Consider the following 21,158-nt stretch of genomic DNA (forward strand, 5'->3'; position numbering starts at 1 on the left):
ATCTGAACTTTTTCATTTGTTTTGTTTTTTTGTTCATTGTGTGGCTTATTAAGAGATCAAAAGTTACTACCACTGTCATAAATTGATCTGTATCATTATTCATAAGGCCGGGGTCACACTTGCTCGAGTTTCTCGCATCACACTCGCATCAACGCCAAGCATTCGTAAAGACTAGTGATGAACGAATGTGTGTGGATAAGGTGTAAGGCTACGTTCACACTAGCGTTGTGCGCCGCTGCGTCGGCGACGCAACGCACGCAAAAACGCGTCAAAACGCACGCAAAAACGCTGCGTTTTGCGACGCATGCGTCGGTTTTTGCCGAAAATCGGACGCAAGAAAAATGCAACTTGTTGCGTTTTCTTGGTCCGACGCTTGCGGCAAAAAAGACGCATGTGTCGCACAACGCAACAAAAAAAAACGCATGCGTCCCCCATGTTAAGTATAGGGGCGCATGACGCATGCGTCGCCGACGCAAACCCGACGCACATTAGCTTAACGCTAATGTGAACGTAGCCTTATCTCAGCATGCTCAGGTTCTAATTGAGTGTCTTCATCGTGCTCGAAAAATATGTTCGAGTCCCTGAGGCTGCATGTCTCACGGCTGTTCAACAGTCACAACACATGCAGAGATTACCTGTTTGGGAGACCATCCCTATATGTGTTGTGGCAGCCGCGAGACATGCAGCCACAGGGGCTTGAACATAATTTTCGAGCACGCTGAAGATACTTAGCACCCGAGCATGCTGAGATAACACCTTATCCGAGCACATTCGCTCATCCCTAATAAAGACACCAAAAACTTGGCACAGTATGCAGGTACTGCATGGAGCGTCCCTTAAAGGCTGAATTGGCTTTGGCCTGGAAATATGAGTATTTGGCAGTGCTCAACTTCGATTTTCCTGTATTTTATTTCTAGTTTGTAAAATATAAATGTAGACAGGTCCGATCTATAGTAACTGTCATCAATTCACTGATATTTCGGAATAGACGGAAAAAAAAAAGGGTAAGTGGGCGGAGTTTGTTTATTGAGTAATATGTGGACAGAAAGACGAGCACAATAGGCAGCTCTTGCTTTTGGCAAAAAAAAACAAAAAAACAAATAAAAAAACTAATATAGTAACACACCAGGAAACGGTACCAGTCCATTACTCAATGTTCTAGTCAAGAGGATGGCTGTTGCTTGGAATGGGTATATCCGTGACCAGCTAATGTCATCCGAAGAGCCCAGTAAGTGCATGCAGCTCCCAAACCAAAAAAAAACAAGGCATAAAAAGGTTTAACAAAGTGAAAAGGCTGCATAAAGGTTGGTTCCTTGATAACGAGCTGGGTTTCCTCTGATCTAGTCCGGTATTACCCTCCAGGTGTATTTCAACTTGTAACAAGACAAACTCTTCAAGTCTTCAATAAGAAAGTGCAAAAAATGTACAAGGAAATTAAATCCTTTTTGTTTTCGTTTAAACAAGAAGTCCATTGGATGGTTCTGTATTTGTAGGACGCTAGAAATGTGGATATGGCTGCTCTCGTGGTTCAGGGCTGTGAACTTAGTCTTCAATAAAAATGATGTCGTGCGATCTCCCTTTCCGTTCAAAAGTGCCGCTGTCCATTAACGACTCTACGATTTTCCTGTCCGGGTAACAGAGGTGGTTTCCATTCGAAGCTGTTGGGGTAAGAATGAGAAAATCTGAAATGTATCATTGCACAATGGCTCAGCTTTTGCCAGCACGGGCATGTAAAGGACCCCTAAACTTAAAGGGTAGCTAATGGCTAAAGTTTTTTTTATTATTATTAGAATTCTCTATAACTAGGTTTAATACCAAAAATCCTGAAATATTGCAGGACTCACAATAAATGATCCCTCCCCGTCACTTTCCAGATGCTGCTAAGTTCACTGAGGGGGGTAAAATCTGCTATTATCTCATTATTGACCAATTAAGATAATGACACGATATCGGGTTATATGAGGCACTCACACAGGATCACACCACTGACAATAGGGGGATGGTGACATCTCGCCTCCTCCACCTCTCTGCAGTGTGACCTCTGCACATACCATTGAGCATGCCCGCTACAATCTCAAAAAAGGTTGTTTTCTTAGCTAAGGAAATAAAAAAAAAATTTTAATTTCTTTAAATTTTAACTATGTCAGGAAATAGTCTATGAACAGCAGGAGGATAACGCAGGTCACAGTCTCCATTGTGAGAACAGAACCTTCTTTACAGATTGCCCAATTTATAATCCTCTTTTTACATTTCAAGCTGTGAAGTTTGGATATAAAAGTTAAAATAATACAGGGATTTTAGATAAATATTAAATGTCAGGAAAAAAAAAAATTCTTAGAAGGTCGTTCAAGAGTCATTTAGGGTTCTGATAAAAATGAGCCCTATTCCCAGATGTGATACAGGGCACTTAATTTCTAGTAAATGACTGTGCAGAATACGATCTTATCACTTGATGAATGTGAACTTTTGAGTTCAGGACTTCTAAAGACTGATTGACCCTCATCTATTGCATTGACTGAGTGCTATGGGAGATGGTGATAATTTTTGGACTTGATTTGGACAGGAGAAGAAGCAATATGAAGGTTTATTAGGCTGAGTCTTACACTCCAGGGGACCTCAGAAGAAATTTGTATGGTAGCTCGTGTTTCTTTTATTTAAATATATATAAAAAAAAAATTAAATCTGTCTCCTCACTTGCCATAAAAGCTCCACCTTCACCGCCAACAACTATAAGTAGAATTTCTATTAGGAGTGGCGAGTAGTGATCAGCGCAAGTGCTCGTTACTCGAGTTTGCCGATGGTGCTCAGTTATGCATAGAGTATTGTGGGTGCTCGAGTGACATTTTCACGTCCCCGCGGTTGCATGTTGCTTGTCTGTTAAACAGCCACAAAACGTGCAGGAATTGCCGCAAAACATCGGGCCGTGGGGACTCGAACATGTCACTCGAGCACCCTGGGCAAACTCGAGTAACGAGCCCTGGCGCTCATCACTAGTGGTGAGATGTTCAGGAATTCGTTATCTTGTAATATAAAATAATCAACTAAATACAATAAAATCAGAATTCCCGCCGGTTTTCATGCGTAATTATATTAACATGGACCTGGTTTTATGGCTACATGGAGAGGACTATGATTTTGGGCCATCCCTGAACTCTAAAATGAGAAGACTAAAAAAGAATCTGTCAGCAGGGTTTTGCTATGTAATCTGAGAGCTGCATGATGTAGGGGTAGAAACCCTGCTTTCAGCGATGTATCACTTACTGGATTGCTTGGTGCAGGTTTGATAACATTCCTATTTTCCCTGCTGTGGATGTAGCAGTGCTATGAATGCTGAGCTGTGTATAACACCCCACCAGTGGTGGGGGCGGGGTTACACAGATTAGCTGAAGTGCCTGGCAGGTGACACCGAGTACTGCATTGATAATCTCCTGATAATAAAACACTCGTTGTGTTGAAACTATATCAAGTAGTGGAACAAGTGACGCATCGCTGGAATCAATCAGTGCCATATTGCTGCTCTCAGATTACATAGCAAATCCTGCTGAAAGGTTCCCTTTAAAGGGGTATGCGTTTGTGATGCGTAGGGGTCTGCCCTTTTGGGACCCCCAATGATCTTGAGTAATGCATTTAACATTAAATAATTTATTTAAAAAAATAATGTTGGCCCGAATAATGGTACGGCAACCATGAGATGACGAAAAACAAAGAGATGTGAAACTATATTGCACAATCCAGAAACATGGAGAAATCTCCCCATTTTATGCCAATCCACTTTTTGGGTCCCGCAGGATTGTCCTAAAATAAAATGATCTCTATGGAAAGAGGAAAAAGGCTGAAGAATAAATTGCAATCATTGCTGCTTTTTATCCCACTCTTGAGCGTCAGCTTTTAATGGCTTCTATAGGAACGATGCATCAGTAGTTATTGGGCTGTGGAACATCTAAGTGGGCAAGACCTGCAGATGATAAATAATTCAGCCTCTCAATCATCCTCCGTGCTCTTACTTTCTATATTGAGCAAGTCCTGTCAATGTGAATAATTTACTGCTCTGAATTAATATTGATTATGATACAACAGTGATGAAACGGCAGAAAATGTCCCAGTGCATTTATCTACAATTTTGTAATATTACCAGTGGGGGCACAATGGGACCAGAACTGTAATACTATTAAACTTTCATAATACCGTTCTTTCAGCCCAGCACAAAAATACTCAGTTATTAAGAATGGAGAAAGTAACCATGCCACTGCTGATGATGATGGTGGAGACAACCGGTGTAGGAACGACTTTAGGAGACGACAAAGGGGTAAAATGCACAGGGCACCGTGTACTGGGAAACCCAAGAAGCCTGGCTAAAGCCAACCAGGAATTATTCAGCTGGTGATATAATCTTAGAAATGTCTTTTAGGTTTAGGCTAGGCTCCCAAAATGAGTTTTTTGTTTGTTTTTTTACAGTGCAAGTAACCTACTTTACTAAAAGGGGTAATCCCATCTCCAAGATCATATCACAATATGTATTATTAGGTGTAACAATAAAAATATTAGCAAATACCGCCAAATAAAAAAAAATGTATCTAGTTGTTCTGATTTTTCATGCCGCTTACCCCATGTGCAGGGCACTGCAGTAGCTTAGGTATCCATGGTTACGACCACTCAGTGACAGTTAATTGTTAGTGTTCATAACTATGGATACCTAAGCAGCTGCAATGCCCTGCACATGGGGTAAGTGACATAGCGAATCAGAAGAACTGTACTACATTTTTAATAGGAGGTATTTGCTAATAATATTATTAGCAATATTAATAAACCTACTACTTAGTGAGATAGGATCTTGGAGATGATGGGAATACCCCTTCAGTGGAAGCCGAGAATTTGCAACATCAAAAGCTCATTGTGGGAACATAGCTTTATGTGGGCTTCTATGCTTCACATTATGTGTGCACTACATGGTGGTACTATGTGATCTGTATGTCTAAGTATTTTACTTCAGCAATATATTTTGGTACGGCAGTTTTATGAAAGCTGAAAAACTGTCTTAAAATGGGGAGGTGGCGGAAGCAACAACTGTTTGTCGCAATTGATGAATCGGCCAAAAACATCTGGAATCGTTAACTCTGCCCAGAAAATGTAAAACACAGAAAAAATAGGAAAACGCATCTAAAATAGACTTAAAGAGGCAAAAATAGAATAATGAATTTGGTTCCGATCAACAAAAAAAGGCGCAAAGCAAAAAACACGCAAAATAAAAGGCACAAAGATAATGCCGAAACGAGGGCCATCATTTTTAAACTTCACCTTTTCTTAAACGCTTCAAAATGGCGCACATGGTTCTTGAAATTGGCGCAAAGTCAAATATGGTCTTTATTTTTGCCTTGTCCTCTTTTTGTAACTTTTTTGCACAAAACATGGCGCTTTTTTGGGAGTACATAAAATCCCTCTTTAGGGGGGGCCCGGAGTACATTTGCCACAAAGTTTTACATTTTTGTGAAAGTTGCAAACGATGAATCAGGTGAAAACATCTGGGGACCCTAAACTCCATCCAAAATGGCGACTAGAGTACAAAACAGGCAAACACATAAAATAGACTTTAAACAAAAAAAGTTGCAAATGGAAAGATAAATATAGCACAAATGAAAAACAACAGAAACTAGACAAAAAAACACAGCACAACAGACACAAATGCAATAATGTAGAGAGCCTCTAATGCGGTGAAGGAAAAAAAAAATATGAAAAAGTTCTCCATCTTTAGAAGCTAGAACATCTATATAAAAAATATTCTCATTTATAGGTAACTACGTAAGCATAAGGATTGGACATTTTATATAGAAAAATTGTGATAAAAGCTCAATTTAAAAAAGGTATCTGATATTGTTTTGGGTAAATATTTCTAATTATATCTTGAACAATCAGTTTCCTTTTTAGTTTTTTTTTTTTTTTTTTTTTAAATAGATTGTAAATTCTAAAATAAATATTTATTGCATTCACACTGGACATTTTTGATGTATTGTAATTATTATTTTTTAATTAGATGACAGGAAGCCATTTAAATGGTATATAGCCTTATAATTTTCAGAAGGATTACAATAATTAAGAATTGAACATAAGGATTTTGGGATTTTTTTTTTAATTGATGAGGAACTAAGGCTGACTCCCAACTTTCCCAAAAATCGCGAGACATATGAACAAATTGATATACAGGTCCTTCTCAAAAAATTAGCATATAGTGTAAAATTTCATTATTTACCATAATGTAATGATTACAATTAAACTTTCATATACTATAGATTCATTATCCACCAACTGAAATTTGTCAGGTCTTTTATTGTTTTAATACTGATGATTTTGGCATACAACTCCTGATAACCCAAAAAACCTGTCTCAATAAATTAGCATATTTCACCTGTCCAATCAAATAAAAGTGTTTTTTAATAACAAACAAAAAAACCATCAAATAATAATGTTCAGTTATGCACTCAATACTTGGTCGGGAATCCTTTGGCAGAAATGACTGCTTCAATGCGGCGTGGCATGGAGGCAATCAGCCTGTGACACTGCTGAGATGTTATGGAGACCCAGGATGCTTCAATAGCGGCCTTAAGCTCATCCAGAGTGTTGGGTCTTGCGTCTCTCAACTTTCTCTTCACAATATCCCACAGATTCTCTATGGGGTTCAGGTCAGGAGAGTTGGCAGGCCAATTGAGCACAGTAATACCATGGTCAGTAAACCATTTACCAGTGGTTTTGGCACTGTGAGCAGGTGCCAGGTCGTGCTGAAAAATGAAATCTTCATCTCCATAAAGCATTTCAGCCGATGGAAGCATGAAGTGCTCCAAAATCTCCTGATAGCTAGCTGCATTGACCCTGCCCTTGATGAAACACAGTGGACCAACACCAGCAGCTGACATGGCACCCCACACCATCACTGACTGTGGGTACTTGACACTGGACTTCAGGCATTTTGGCATTTCCTTCTCCCCAGTCTTCCTCCAGACTCTGGCACCTTGATTTCCGAATGACATGCAAAATTTGCTTTCATCAGAAAAAAGTACTTGGGACCACTTAGCAACAGTCCAGTGCTGCTTCTCTGTAGCCCAGGTCAGGCGCTTCTGCCGCTGTTTATGGTTCAAAAGTGGCTTTACCTGGGGAATGCGGCACCTGTAGCCCATTTCCTGCACACGCCTGTGCACGGTGGCTCTGGATGTTTCCATACCAGACTCAGTCCACTGCTTCCTCAGGTTCCCCAAGGTCTGGAATCGGTCCTTCTCCACAATCTTCCTCAGGGTCCGGTCACCTCTTCTTGTTGTACAGCGTTTTCTGCCACATTGTTTCCTTCCAACAGACTTACCATTGAGGTGCCTTGATACAGCACTCTGGGAACAGCCTATTTGTTGAGAAATTTATTTCTGGGTCTTACCCTCTTGCTTGAGGGTGTCAATGATGGCCTTCTTGACATCTGTCAGGTCGCTAGTCTTACCCATGATGGGGGTTTTGAGTAATGAACCAGGCAGGGAGTTTTTAAAAGCCTCAGGTATCTTTTGCATGTGTTTAGAGTTAATTAGTTGATTCAGAAGATTAGGGTAATAGGTCGTTTAGAGAACCTTTTCTTGATATGCTAATTTATTGAGACAGGTTTTTTGGGTTATCAGGAGTTGTATGCCAAAATCATCAGTATTAAAACAATAAAAGACCTGACAAATTTCAGTTGGTGGATAATGAATCTATAATATATGAAAGTTTAATTGTAATCATTACATTATGGTAAATAATGAAATTTTACACTATATGCTAATTTTTTGAGAAGGACCTGTATTAAGATGATGCAAAGGCAAAGCTCCGGAATACTCCTCCTGATATGTGTGATGTAATGCGCATGTCCGATCCGCATGCTGAAAATAACCCATCGTAGATGCTGATGGGACGCTACACCCACACATAATGAATGGCCCATCACATTTTTCTCTCTAATGGAAACATCATGAGGTCCAGAGTACGGCACCGCCATTAGAGGGTGACACGGATGGTATGGAGCACAGAGACACAGGTCTGCTTACCTCCTTTGGAAATGGAGACTGCCACAGAGGAAATCTCGGAAACGGCTAAAAATCTATTAATAAGAGAGAAAACATCTTGCTTGCCGATTGTCCTCTGAGCTTACCGGCAGTCTATTAAAAATATTCCCATAGTACATGTACATTTCATAAGGACAGCGAGGATCAATGGTCAACCTACCGGTCACATAAGGGCCGAGGGGCATCTGGCTGTAGTTCACAATACTGCCCGGACCAGGGCCTCGGAAATTTGGGCCAAAGTTGTTGCTGTACATCTGCGATGATCCAAATGTTCCCTAAAAATACAGGTCAGTTATGTTACTACAGCACATACAGGAGAAGCGTGGTCCACTCCTGCAAACTATTATCACAAGGACTTTCCTGAAAGAGCGCCACTCTTGTCCAGGGGCTGTACCTGGTATTGCAGCACTGTCTGACCTAAGCTGCAATAAGAACCACTGGCCAATGATCAGGCGTGGCGCGGTTTTAGGGAAAAAACAAACACAAAGCTTTTTTATCCTAATATTTATATTTGTATTAATAAAGTTAAATATAATACACATACACATGTTATTACAGCGGGGAAAATAAGTATTTGATACTCTCCATATTTTGCCAGTTTTCCCACCTACAAAAAAAATGAAGAGGTCTGTAATTATCGCAGGTACACTTCAACTGTGAGAGACAGAATCTAAAAAAAAAATACAGATAATCACATTGTATGATTTTTACATAACTAATTTGCATTTTATTGCATGAAATAAGTATTTGATCACCTACCACCTAGCAAGAATTCTGGCTCTCACAGACCTGTTAGTTTTTCTTTAAGAAGCCTCCTACTCTGCACTCTCTACCTGTACTAATTACACCTGTTTGGACTCGTTACCAGTATAAAAGACACCTGTCCACACTCAATCAGACTCCAACCTCTCCACCATGGCCAAGACCAAAGAGCTGTCTATGGACACCAAGGATAAAATTGTAGACCTGCACAGAGCTGACGTGGACTACAGGACAATAGTCAAGCAGCTTGGTGAGAAGGCAACAACTGTTGACACAATTATTAGAAAACAGAATATAAAATAACTTTCAACCTTTCTCTGGGGCACCATGCTTGATCTCACCTCGTGAGGTCAGGATGATTCTGAGAATTGTCAGGAATCAGCCCAGAGCTACACAGGAGGACCTGGTCAATGACCTGAAGAGAGCTGGGATCACAGTCTCAAACATTACTGTTAGTAATACACTACGCCATTATGGATTAAAATCCTGCAGGGAACAAAAGGTCCCCCTGATCACACCAGCAAATGTCCAGGCCCGTTTGAAGTTCACCAATGACCATCTGGATGATCCAGAGGAGGCATGGGAGAAGGTCTTGTGGTCAGATGAGACCAAAATATAACTTTTTGGTATCAACTTCACTCGCCATGCTTGAAGGTAGAAGGATGAGTACGACCCCAAGAACACTATCCCAACCATGAAGCATGGTGGGGAAACATCATACTTTGGGGGTGCTTTTCTGAAAAGGGGACAGGACAACTGCACCGTATTGAAGGGAGGATGGATGGGGTCATGTATCGCAAGATTTCGGCCAACAACCTCCTTCCCTCAGTAAGAGCATTGAAGATGGGTCGTGGCTCGGTCTTCCAGCAGGACGATGACCCGACACACACTGCCAGGCAACTAAAGAGTGGTTAAGTAAGAAGCATTTCAAGGTCCTGGAGTGGCCTAGCCAGTCTCCAGACCTGAACCCAATAGAAATTCTTTGGTGGGAGCTGAAACTCAATGTTGCCCAGCGACTGCCTGAAACCTGAAAGATCTGGAGAAGATCTGTATGGAGGAGGGGGCCAAAATCACTGCTGCAGTGTGTGCAAACTTGGTCAAGAACTACAGGAAACGTCTGACCTCTGTAATTACAAAGGTTTCTGTACCGAATATTAAATTCTGTTTTTCTTTTGTATCAAATACTTATTTAATGCAATAAAATGCAAATTAATTATGTAACTGATCATACAATGTGATTTTCTGTTTTTTATTTTTAGATTCTGTCTCTCACAGGTGAAGTGTACCTACAATAACAATTACAGATCTCTCCATTCTTTGTAGGTGGGAAAACTTGCAAAATTGGCAGAGTATCCAATACTTGTATATATTTTTATTTGGCTTGCATTTTTCCTTTTGTTGCTGTTGCTTATAGTTATGCTTTATGGCCCTGTTACAAGGATTGTTAATGTGTATGGTGGCCTTAAGATGCTGCCAGACACCTCTCACAGTAGCTTATCTCCCTCGAGAACATAAGGATAAGACATGTTAAAATCAAACTGCCAAACGTATGCCGCGATTTGAAAAAAAATAAAGACACTGATGACTGGTATGCTACTTAAAAACAAAAAAAAACAGTGTCCAATGTTTTGCTATAGCAAAGGTTAAATTCAGATGTTGCGGATTCTGCACCGCAAACCTAGATCAATTTTTAAAAATGTGACTTGAGTAAAAATCTGCACAAAAAAACGAGCAGGCTGCAGATTGTAAAAAATTGCAATACCCCCCTCTTTCCCAAGTCTAATTTACACCCCCTAGAATACAAATTAACAACAGTGATAAGCGAACCTGCTCGAATCACATGCTCGGGTGCTAACCGAGTGACTTTGGCGTGCTTGAAAATATGTTCCAAGTCAGCCGTAACACATGCAGGGATTTCCCGTTTGTTAGGCAGTCCATCCATGTGTTGAGGCTGTCGAACAGCTGCTAGACATGCAGCCGCGGGGACTTCACAAGGATGCCAAAGTCACTCGGAGCATGCTCCTTTTTCTTATCCGAGCAGGTTCGCTCATCACTAATCCACAACTAAGCTCTTTCCAGACACTGAACCAGCAGAGGGCTGCTAGGTGATGTGAGCTCAGAGCTAGGAGGACGCCTGCAGAATTCTGAAAGCAGTCATGTATAAGAAAGGCATAAAGGAGTATGATCTAATGAAGGATTGGCGCAGATAAAGCAAAAGCATTCGAGGCGTCTTTTATGTAGTAATGGATCTGACGGGTCACTGGTGCGAAGCCCGCCGCACTTTCTCATGTCGGTATAGTAAAAGATCAATGATGAATAATAAACCCCGGATCACCTAACCTGGACTGTGGTGTCACCTCCGCGGTTGGTCAACCTGCTAAGTATACTGCGTTCAGACATCTGTAGCCGAGCAGCCACGGGCGGTATCCTAGACAGCATGGAAGGCAACCGCGTCACATCAGCTTTCATGTCACTTAACAACTCCTCTAATTGGTTCAGAACTGCAAGACACAGGGTGTATAGATATGAAAACTGGTGCAAGGAAACTAGTGCAATTAGCCAGAGCAGGCAATCACATGTGTCATACATTGGGAAGAAAAGTTTGAAAATATATATATAAAAAAAAAAAAAAAAAAAGTGAATTGATTTCTTTTCATTTTAACACACAAGAGGATTGTTTCCATTCAGCAGTAGCAAAAATGGATCTTAAGAAAATGTGAAGATTCTAATAGGGAAGGGCACTCATTAAATGTACTGATAGGACAATGGACCAGTCTGTATCACATTCTCACAAAGTTGGGATGATCCAACTTGTAGACGTATTCCATAAAGACATTTTTGTATGGTTTTGTGCAGATCGTTTGCATCCAAGTTTTGGTTAAAGTAAGATGGTGGCCAGCACCCGAATCTGGGATTATGGATTATTCAATGTGTCCTAAACATTTTTGCAGCTCCAGAGTAAGCCTGGTTGTGCACATCTGACATTCATAGTCTGATTATGGACCACTATGTCCAGACCAGCCGGGGGTCTCCTGACACAAGCTCACATATGAGACTGTTGAGTTTGGGTAGGAGACCCGCAAGCATGAATGTTGTACGTGTAAAACCGGCCTAAGCCATGGAAAATTGTCAACTGCGGCAACACGTAGGCAGAAATGGGCTAGATATTGGCCACCGACCTTTGTGTAGTACAGCATTAGCAGGCTTGTTCCCTGCTAGGGACTCTTTGGAGAGATGCTGATGGCTCTCAGCAAGGCACTCCACTTCGGCCAGCCGGGCGTTGAGTGCCATGGCTGGGTGGTTTGTATCCTGGGTCATGTTCAGATATGCTGCTCTTCGAAGCTGCTCTTCAATGACTAATGCTTGTTCCAGCAACTGGGAATAAAGACACGATTGTTATAAAGTTATCCAAGTACTGTAATGTAGAAATCCAAGCACCTGAAAACATGGCTGCTTTCTTCTAGAACCACATGGGCTGCTTTCTTCTGGAACCCCATGGGTTGCTTTCATCTAGAACCACATGGGCTGCTTTGATCTAGAACCACATGGGCTGCTTTAATCAAGAACCACATGGGCTGCTTTCATCTAGAACCCCATGGACTGCTTTCATCTAGAACCTCATGAGCTGCTTTCTTCTAGAACCACAAGGGCCTGCTTTCTTCTAGAACCACATGGGCTGCTTTCTTCTAGAACCCCATGGGCTGCTTTCTTCTAGAACCACAAGGGCCTGCTTTCTTCTAGAACCCCATGGGCTGCTTTCTTCTAGAACCCCATGGGCTGCTTTCTTCTAGAACCACAAGGGCATGCTTTCTTCTAGAACCTCATGGGCTGCTTTCATCTAGAACCTTATGAGCTGCTTTCTTCTAGAACCCCATTGGCTGCTTTCATCTAGAACCACAAGGGTTGCTTTCATCTAGAACCCCATGGGCTGCTTTCATCTAGAACCCCATGGGCTGCTTTCTTCTAGAACCCTATGGGCTGCTTTCATCTAGAACCACAAGGGTTGCTTTCATCTAGAACCCCATGGGCTGCTTTCATCTAGAAACTCATGGGCTGCTTTCTTCTAGAACCTCATGGGCTGCTATCTTCTAGAACCACATGGGCTGCTTTCTTCTAGAACCACATGGGCTGCTTTCATCTAGAACCACAAGGGCTGCTTTCTTCTAGAATCACATGGGCTGTGTCTGGTATTCTAGCTCAAAATAATAGAAATAGTCGGTACTCCGATTCTAGGTGGTGCACGTGGGGAAATGGTAATCGACAAGAAGAAAAGATCCTGTGGTTTTTGACTAAATGAAGTGATTATCAACACGTGAGTGCCGGGATCTTTTCTTGTTATTCTAGCTCAGCCCAGTTCACTCAGCAGGCACATCCATTGGATATATCTGATGATGATCCAACCAGAAGACAAACTCACATCTGCTATATCTATATGCAAATAATCATTTTAAAGGGAACCTCTCACTAGATTCATGCTTCCCAAACCATGGGCAGCATGAATTAGAGGCCGGCTGCATGATTGCTGCTACGTTTTATTCTGAACAGCCAGCGACTTAGGGAGCAACATGACAAGTTTGGCGCTGCCCCCGCCTGGCTTCTACTAGTACTGTTCTAGTTGACTGCCAGTTCTCCCACTGTCAATCAAGTTGAATGGCGCTGGGAGAAGCTTCAAGCTACGTTTTCTCTGAAACGCTAATTATGCAGCCAGGCTCGGATTCATACTCCTGTGGTCTGGGCAGCATGACTCTAATGACAGGTTCCCTTTAAATCTTAAATAAAGCCATGGAATAAATCATGCAATAATCCATATGTGTTACTGCAACAACCTTAAATCTCCGGGCAAGGAATTTATTCTTCATTTCCAGATAGTTTCCCTTGTGGACCTCTGACTTAAAAGGTTCATTCAGAATTAAATATCGCGGGTCATTCTGGATATCTTGCCAGCGAGCATAGCCGTGTCTGGGGGGTGCAAGAATTAAGGAGCGGAGACTGGAGAAGGATCATTAGCAAGTTATATAGTGACAAGAGGGATGAGAACCTGAATGCAAAGACAGTGCTAATTAGGAGGAGAGCGAATGTATAGATATAAATAGTTGTCACCTCCCGAGGAGACATAACCTTTCATTAGCATTAAATAAAGAGCGGGTTGTGCCCACATGGCGGGCGACACATGAAGCATAGAAATATGGCATCAGTGCAGCAGCAGAAACACGTATCACACTGACAATGCGGGAAAGGTCATAATCGCTGTAGTCCACTGGGGTGGTCAAATAGAGAGACAGGGAGGCTAAGTAAAATGCCATCACCGCTATCGATAAGGGTGTAAGAAAGGATTCCACCTATGGTCCTGCTCTGCGGTATCATGTGGCCATACTACCTGCTATTAAAATGTGGCGGATGCCGCCCTGTGAACCCGCTCAGCCATCCAGCCAAGCAATTAGCTGAATTTGCACAGCAGGGGCGCTCCTTGCACCTTACCCCTATCAACCAAGCACCATTTTGAATAATTGTTAGATGCCTTAAAATTTCAGGAAATGTTGCTTATTTTACCAGGTAAAATCAGCAGCAGATTCATTTTACAAAGCTCATTCACATGCTGCGGACTTTTTAAATTCTGGGGGGAGGGGTTATCGAGAGAGAATGGATTTGTTGCAGGTTTTCCCCATTGACTTCAATTGTAAGAAAAACAAATCCAAAAGCAAATCTGCTAAATATGGAAATGTGGATTGTAAAAGTATCATGTTTCCTTTTTTTTTTTAAATCTCCTGTAGGAAAGTTCTTAGTAATCTGTGCCAGAATTTGGGTACAGATTTGACATTTGAAATGAGCTTTTGGTGAGTTTTTGACACTGCAGAATTTCTGCACCTTTCATTTAAATGAAGTTGCTTGCAATTTTTCATTGCATTTTTCTGTGCGTTTTTGACTCTGCATTTTATAATCAGTTCGAGTTCTGTCTGTCACAACCACAAAGAAAGGATGTATGTGAAAAATGGCAATCTGAGTAAGACCTGAAGGGGTATTCCTATGGCACATCACCGCACATAGATTCTGCTGTAACGACATCTATTGCATTCACACAAAGAGTGCAGCAAGCGGTAACTCCCACAGACCCTAATGAAGGGGAGAAGGGGTAAGGACTAGTGATGAGCAAAGGTACTCGTTGCTTGGGTTTTCCCGAGCACGCTCGGGTGGTCTCCGAGTATTTGTTAGTGCTCGGAGATTTAGTTTTCGTCGCTGCAGCTGCTAGACAGCTTGAATACATTTTTGCCTCTTTTTCCTCCTGTTGTGGTTTTTACTGTTAGAGTAGGACTGGTGAGTGTGAGGACCCTTGACGTTGGTTGCCAGCTTACATTTTGTGGTCATAATATTAACTAATACCTTACATATTTTGATATGTTCTTGTGCACTTTCCTTACTTTTACTTTTTGAGGTGCAGTTGGGCCCAGATGGTTTTGTATACTGCGGCCTCTGTTCACACAACAGTTAGCACTGGGCAGCCCGCCACAGGGTGTTACTAATAGGCTATGATCCAGATGCTTTGCATTCTCTGTGTGAACATTGCCGCAGCGGCCAATCCCTGATTGTAGGCTGGCTGTCTCATCGGTATTACCGCACCTGTGTAGTCGCCATCTTTACTTGGGCCCGCTGCACCCTGATAGTGCATTTGATTCAAGGCCTAGACAGGTAAGCACCTTTGCCTGTTTTTTTGGGTGTTTTTTCTAGTATAGTGGAGGTTTTTGCCTCTTTTTCCTCCTGTTGTCGAGCTTGAATACATGTGGGGATTCCCTAGCAATCAGGCAACCCCCACATCTACTCAGGCTGGTTAGCAGCTGTAAATCATTCAGCTGCATCAACAAAAACTAAATCTCCGAGCAGTCACAAATACTCGGAGACCACCCGAGCATGCTCAGGAAAATCCGAGCAACGAGTACACTCGCTCATCACTAGTAAGGACGTCCGCTTCTCCACTGAAAGGTGGAAGTGGTGAATCCATACTTTAAGGTTTCATTCAGACATCAGTGATTTTTCACGTATGGAAATAAACAGTCCGACTTTCATCAGTGTTTCAAAAGTTTCCAAAGACTCTGGTCAGTGTCAGTTTTTACCATCAGCATTTGGTCAGTTTTTCATCAGTTTTTTTTGGATGAAAAAATGAACTGATGGAGGTTTCATCAGCTTTTCATATCAAACAGTCCATGAAAAAACGGACAGCACACAAGTGTAATCTGAGTGATATCTGATCTTTTCACAGATCCATAGACTTGCATTGGTGAGACTGATCCGACACTTGAATCAAAATAGGAGGTCTCCGAGATTTTGTGCGGACCACTTAGTCTGTAAAAATACGTGGACATGTGAAAAGCTCCATAGACTCTAATAGATACGAGTTCTATCTGTGAAAAAGGAGAAAAACTGAACGTCTGAATGAGCCCTAATCAATGATTATTTGGTGTAATTTTTTTCCTATTTTTGTGCGCATAAAAACTCAGCGTGTAACAGTTCGAGCAAAGTGGATAAGATTAATATACATTTCATGTCCACTGTGGGTTTATTTTATGCTGTGGAAACCGATCCATGATGTGTTTTTAAAATCCGCAGCACATCAAGTTTTGCGTTTTTATTTATGGATTTTAACCATGGATTTGAATGAGATAAAAGAAAGCCTACGTGGTTTTATTTAGCTTCAGCATTACAAACGTGTGCAATCAGCACATGACTTCATCAATAAGGTTTTATCAAATCTAAAAAAACAGGAAGTTCCCAAATCAAAGCAGTTTTATTTCAAAACATAAAATATCAAAGGGAGACAAAAGCCGCAGCTTAAAAAAAGTGATAAAAACACGATAAAATGTATGTAAAAAAAAAAATGAACTAAAAACCCGATATGAATAAAAGTGATCATAGCTAATTAGTGCAGAAATGCTGCAACATCAAAAAAACATCAAATACTCATCGCGAGAACTTAGCCTAAGACATAATAACAGGAAAGAAAGGATTTGAGCCCCATCGTCAGTGCAGCACGCTGGTCTCAATTTCAGTGTAGGGCACTAGGTCTGGTGAATGGCTGACAGGCCTACAGATGGCAGGGGATGGATCTTCCACCTCCTGGACACTTTGGGAGTTTGTGTCACAGGACTAATAAAAGGCTCAACAATAAGAGGACATCAGCCATACATTGTAATGTAAATGTGTCTGACCGAGGATCACGTTAAAGGGGTTGTCTGGGACTTTAAGATTGATAGGATAGGCCATTAATGTCTGACTGCTGGGCCTGCTCTTGGTGTCGGCGGTGGCAGGAACTGCTCAGTTACAGAGCTGCAAAGCACAGCTCTGCGGCTGCTGCACATCCTCCCCCTATTGAGAGGTGGAAGATTTACAATATTCCGCCATGGCCACTATACAGTTCACAGTTCTGTGTTGTGTAGCTCTGCCAATACAGGAAGCATCTGTGGGGTGGAGTGCCGTGTGTAGCACCTCCACAGGTCAGACATTGATGACCCACCCTAAGGGCTCATACATACTTGCGAGAAACTCTGATGTGTCTCGCACGTCAATACTCGGCACTGCACCCGGCACTCAGGAGTGGAGCATGCGGGTGCACGTATTGCTATGCGGCCGCACGCTCCGATCTGAGTGCCGGGTATTGACACATCAGAGTTTCTCGCAAGTATGTATGAGCCCTAAGGATAGGCCATCAATATTTAAGTCCCAGACGACCTCTTTCATCTTTAAATGTTCATTTTTATTTTCATGTGATGTGTGTTTTTGTAGGTTTCGCTACTTACATATATAACAGTTGTGATATGTGTGTACAAACCCAATCGAGCCTTCCCTTTCTCTAACAATAAGACAGAATGGAAGGTTACAGATAAGGATACGTCACAATTCCGGCGAGTAACCAGTAATCGTGTCGCCGGTGCCATATGTCGTAGATTTTGCCAGAAGTGACCGCAGCTCTTTCTTCATTTTGCCATAATGTGTGCAGCTCTAAAATAGATGAAAAACACAAATAAGAAGAAAAATAAACCACATAATAACCCCTCATACCGGAGATAATACCTACTGCATGATGTGTATAAGAATAGTGATGAGCGAATATACTCGTTACTCGAGATTTCTCGAGCATGCTCAGGGGTCCTCCGAGTATTTTTTTAGTGCTCGGAGATTTAGTTTTTCTTGCCGCAGCTGAATGATTTACATCTGTTAGCCAGCATAAGTACATGTGGGGGTTGCCTGATTGGTAGGGAATCCCCACATGTACTTACGCTGGCTAACAGATGTAAATCATTCAGCTGTGGTGATGAAAACTAAATCTCCGAGCACTAAAAAATATTCGGAGGACCCCCGAGCATGCTCGGGATATCTCAAGTAACAAGTATATTCGCTTATCACTAAATAAGAACCTTTCCTAATCGCTGGTGTGAGCGACGGCAGCAGCTCTTATAGTAACATCTGAGACCACTCAAAGGTTCACAAATACACATGGAAGCGAAACAAAAATCTATGAAGAAAGTTGGCAACTTTAAACTAATTAGCTGATTAATTGGCGACTGATTGGAGTCTGTCTCTGATCGCTCGCATCTTTGGCACAAGAATGAATTGACAAAACGGCTCAGGAAGAATAGGCGTCATCAAATCTAGTTTTTCTAGCCTTGTTCTCAGCCCATTATTCCTCCCGCATTTTGGTAAAGATGTCTGGAACCTAAAAATCTATAATCAGTAGTGATGAGCGAATAGCATTGTGCTCTGGGTGATCTCCGAGTATTTTGTCGTGCTCGGACATTTAGTTTTCCTTGTCCCAGCTGCATGATTTACAGCTGCTAGCCAGGCTGAATACATGTGAGGAATGCCTGTTTGTTAGGGAATTCCCACATGTATTCAGGCTGTCCAGCAGCCATAAATCATGCAGCTGAGGCGATGAAAACTAAATGTCCGAGCACTAACAAATACTCAGAGATCACCCAAGCGTGATTGGGGAGACCCGAGCACAATGCTATTCGATCAGTAATAATCACCATAGAAATGTTGTGAGACATTATGGACTCCAAATACAGCCATACAATCAGGTTTCTAGTACCCAAAGCAGATTTTGTGGAGGTGGAGTACCGGTGGACAAGAACCCCTGGACCTCATGGTTTGTCTTTTTTGCACATTTGATGAGGATCAGTGTCTCCACCATCTTCACAACTTTTTTGAGGAAACATTGCTCTTGGCAAGAAAAGCTATTGCCATGTGGTGGATGGATAGATGCTCACCTAAGAAATCCACCTGGCTATACATGGTGGTATCAATCATACGAGCATTTTGCTTTTATTAAATGCAGGAAATGTCCTGCCAATTATGACAGCAGAGAGCTACTCCACAAACCCGAACACTTCCATAAGGGACGTGCTAGACTCTAGCATTTACACTTGATCCACTTGGATGAGAGGTGTTTCATACATCATAAAAAAGTGATGAGTGGGTTTCGCAGGGCAAAGCCGGCCATCCATACACATTAGAGGGCTTTCGATCGAACAATCGTGAGGCCAATCGTTCCGCAGTCGTCTCAGCCTTCTGTCCAATACACAGGAGCATTCATTCGGCCGAGCGCTCCTATGTTCTCTATGAGAGTGTCACCGACATATGTCTGGTCGCAGCTTATCTCCGGGAGAATGAGGTGATCAGTAGTGCAAAATTGGTCATGGCCGATGGACATCTCCCTCCGATAATCAGTTGTTCGGTGCCTCCATCCACAGAGTATCGGCTGAACCCGTTGCTATCGGAGAGATCAGCCAAAATTATTCTAATATGAGGAACTGGGCTCCTGAATAAGCCAGCGAAACAGGAACCAATATATCTGCACCGTGGATACCCCTTTCCTACTGACTTAACTTTCGGTAGGTGTGCCAGGTTTTACGAAGTTAGTTGGTAAATATTAGCTTGTGAGGTTTTCCTTTATTGATCCATAGGACATTTGGTAACTCAATCGTCCCTGTAAAGTCTACGGCTATATGCATAGCATTACACCGACTGCAATACCTGGTACTTGGATATATCTGTATATACGTCTTTGAAAGACAGTTTACATAAGTGTGCCTTCATGCTTGTACTATCTATACGAGGTACTGTAAACTCCGCACATTCTTTTAGCGTATGTCTGCTTTATGGACGATGTGTTTCTTACGGTTATTAACAGAATAAAAAAACTGAAAATTAATGTTATCTATCTTCAGGATAATTGCCCTCGCGGTGTAACGATAAGCAATGAGGTTAATACCTGTAAAACCCCCATCTGCAATATTAAACATAAATTTATATTTTCCGCTATCGTCTCGTTTCCCTTCTTCTTCTTCTTGTTTTATACAGTTGTCTCCATTCTGCTGCTTCACAATTTCTTCTTTGTCGTCTGGTTTGTTCTCCTCCTCTGCACAAAGACACAATAATCCATGACTGAAATTGCAATGTTTGATTAAGAATCTCGTATCTGGTGTATGCAGCTCCTATGCAGAGCTATGTGCCTCCATGGTTACATAGTTATGTTACTTTACATGCTCTGCTACATCTACTTTATAACCTAAAACCAACAGGGGAGAAGAACGGAAGAATGAGAAATTATCACATGACGGGGGGGATCAGACTACATACAGAAGGTAGCTGTAGTCTGTAACCATGGTGACACATAGGCCTACATGAAAGCTGTATACACAAACCACTAATTTGCTGAACTAGCTATTTCTTGAAGAACACAACATTGAAAATGAAGTCCTGAAGACAATTTCGTACCATCAGCTGTACCTGATTTTGGTTCTTTGTCTTCTGCTTTGTTTGGCGCATTGTTTAGTTCGGTTTTGTCTGTGGCCTTTTCTTCCTGAATTACTTCTGCTATAAAATACAAAAATGATATCCATCATTATTATAATACTTCCCCAATTATAAATTTCAATGAAAATTTACATTTGTAAGGATTCAGATATTTTACTTTCTTTAGAAAACTTTTAACCATTTTAAAGGGGTGTATTCCCTATTTATAATTCTTGTCCTTTTAAAGGGACATACTTCTCATAGGTTGATATCGTTTTTCCATATTATTACGTGATAGCACATCACTAGAGTATTTGACTACTCAATGATCAGGGGTGGTCCGACCTCTGGGCCCCCCACCAATTCCAGAAATAAAAAGAGAGTGCTGCCTTTCTTCCCAGTTTTTCCCTGTAGGGGACCTCCAGCTCACCCCATTTACTTTATGGGATGCAGTTCCCTGTATAATGGAGGTCAGAGCATTGCTGTGCTCTGCTATTTTAGGGGAATATTAGCAAAGGGGGCAAGCATATGGCTACACTGATG

General features: G+C 41.7%; 1 protein-coding gene across 19 annotated transcripts in view; it reads right to left on the reverse strand.

Annotated features, from left to right (window-relative positions):
* Positions 1-1,006: 1,006 nt before the first annotated feature.
* Positions 1,007-21,158, reverse strand: part of CHD5 (chromodomain helicase DNA binding protein 5) — a 167,185-nt gene continuing 147,033 nt past the window's right edge. For 8 of the 19 annotated variants that reach the window (XM_077250363.1, XM_077250362.1, XM_077250350.1 and 5 more), the window contains 8 exons: positions 20,598-20,696; positions 20,092-20,238; positions 17,711-17,819; positions 13,658-13,790; positions 12,011-12,206; positions 11,172-11,332; positions 8,230-8,344; positions 1,402-1,658 (listed from right to left, as the gene is read on the reverse strand). In XM_077250363.1, coding sequence (XP_077106478.1) covers positions 1,543-1,658; positions 8,230-8,344; positions 11,172-11,332; positions 12,011-12,206; positions 13,658-13,790; positions 17,711-17,819; positions 20,092-20,238; positions 20,598-20,696 — 1,076 coding nt within the window. In that variant the 3' untranslated portion in view covers positions 1,402-1,542. Of the gene's footprint in view, positions 1,659-8,051; positions 8,105-8,229; positions 8,345-11,171; positions 11,333-12,010; positions 12,207-13,657; positions 13,791-17,710; positions 17,820-20,091; positions 20,239-20,597; positions 20,697-21,158 lie in introns of all 19 variants that reach the window. The other 11 variants (XM_077250353.1, XM_077250347.1, XM_077250356.1 and 8 more) reach the window with 10 other exon arrangements.

The sequence above is a fragment of the Ranitomeya variabilis genome, chromosome 4, assembly GCF_051348905.1.
Source record: "Ranitomeya variabilis isolate aRanVar5 chromosome 4, aRanVar5.hap1, whole genome shotgun sequence".
In the NCBI taxonomy this organism is placed as follows: Eukaryota; Metazoa; Chordata; class Amphibia; order Anura; family Dendrobatidae; genus Ranitomeya; species Ranitomeya variabilis.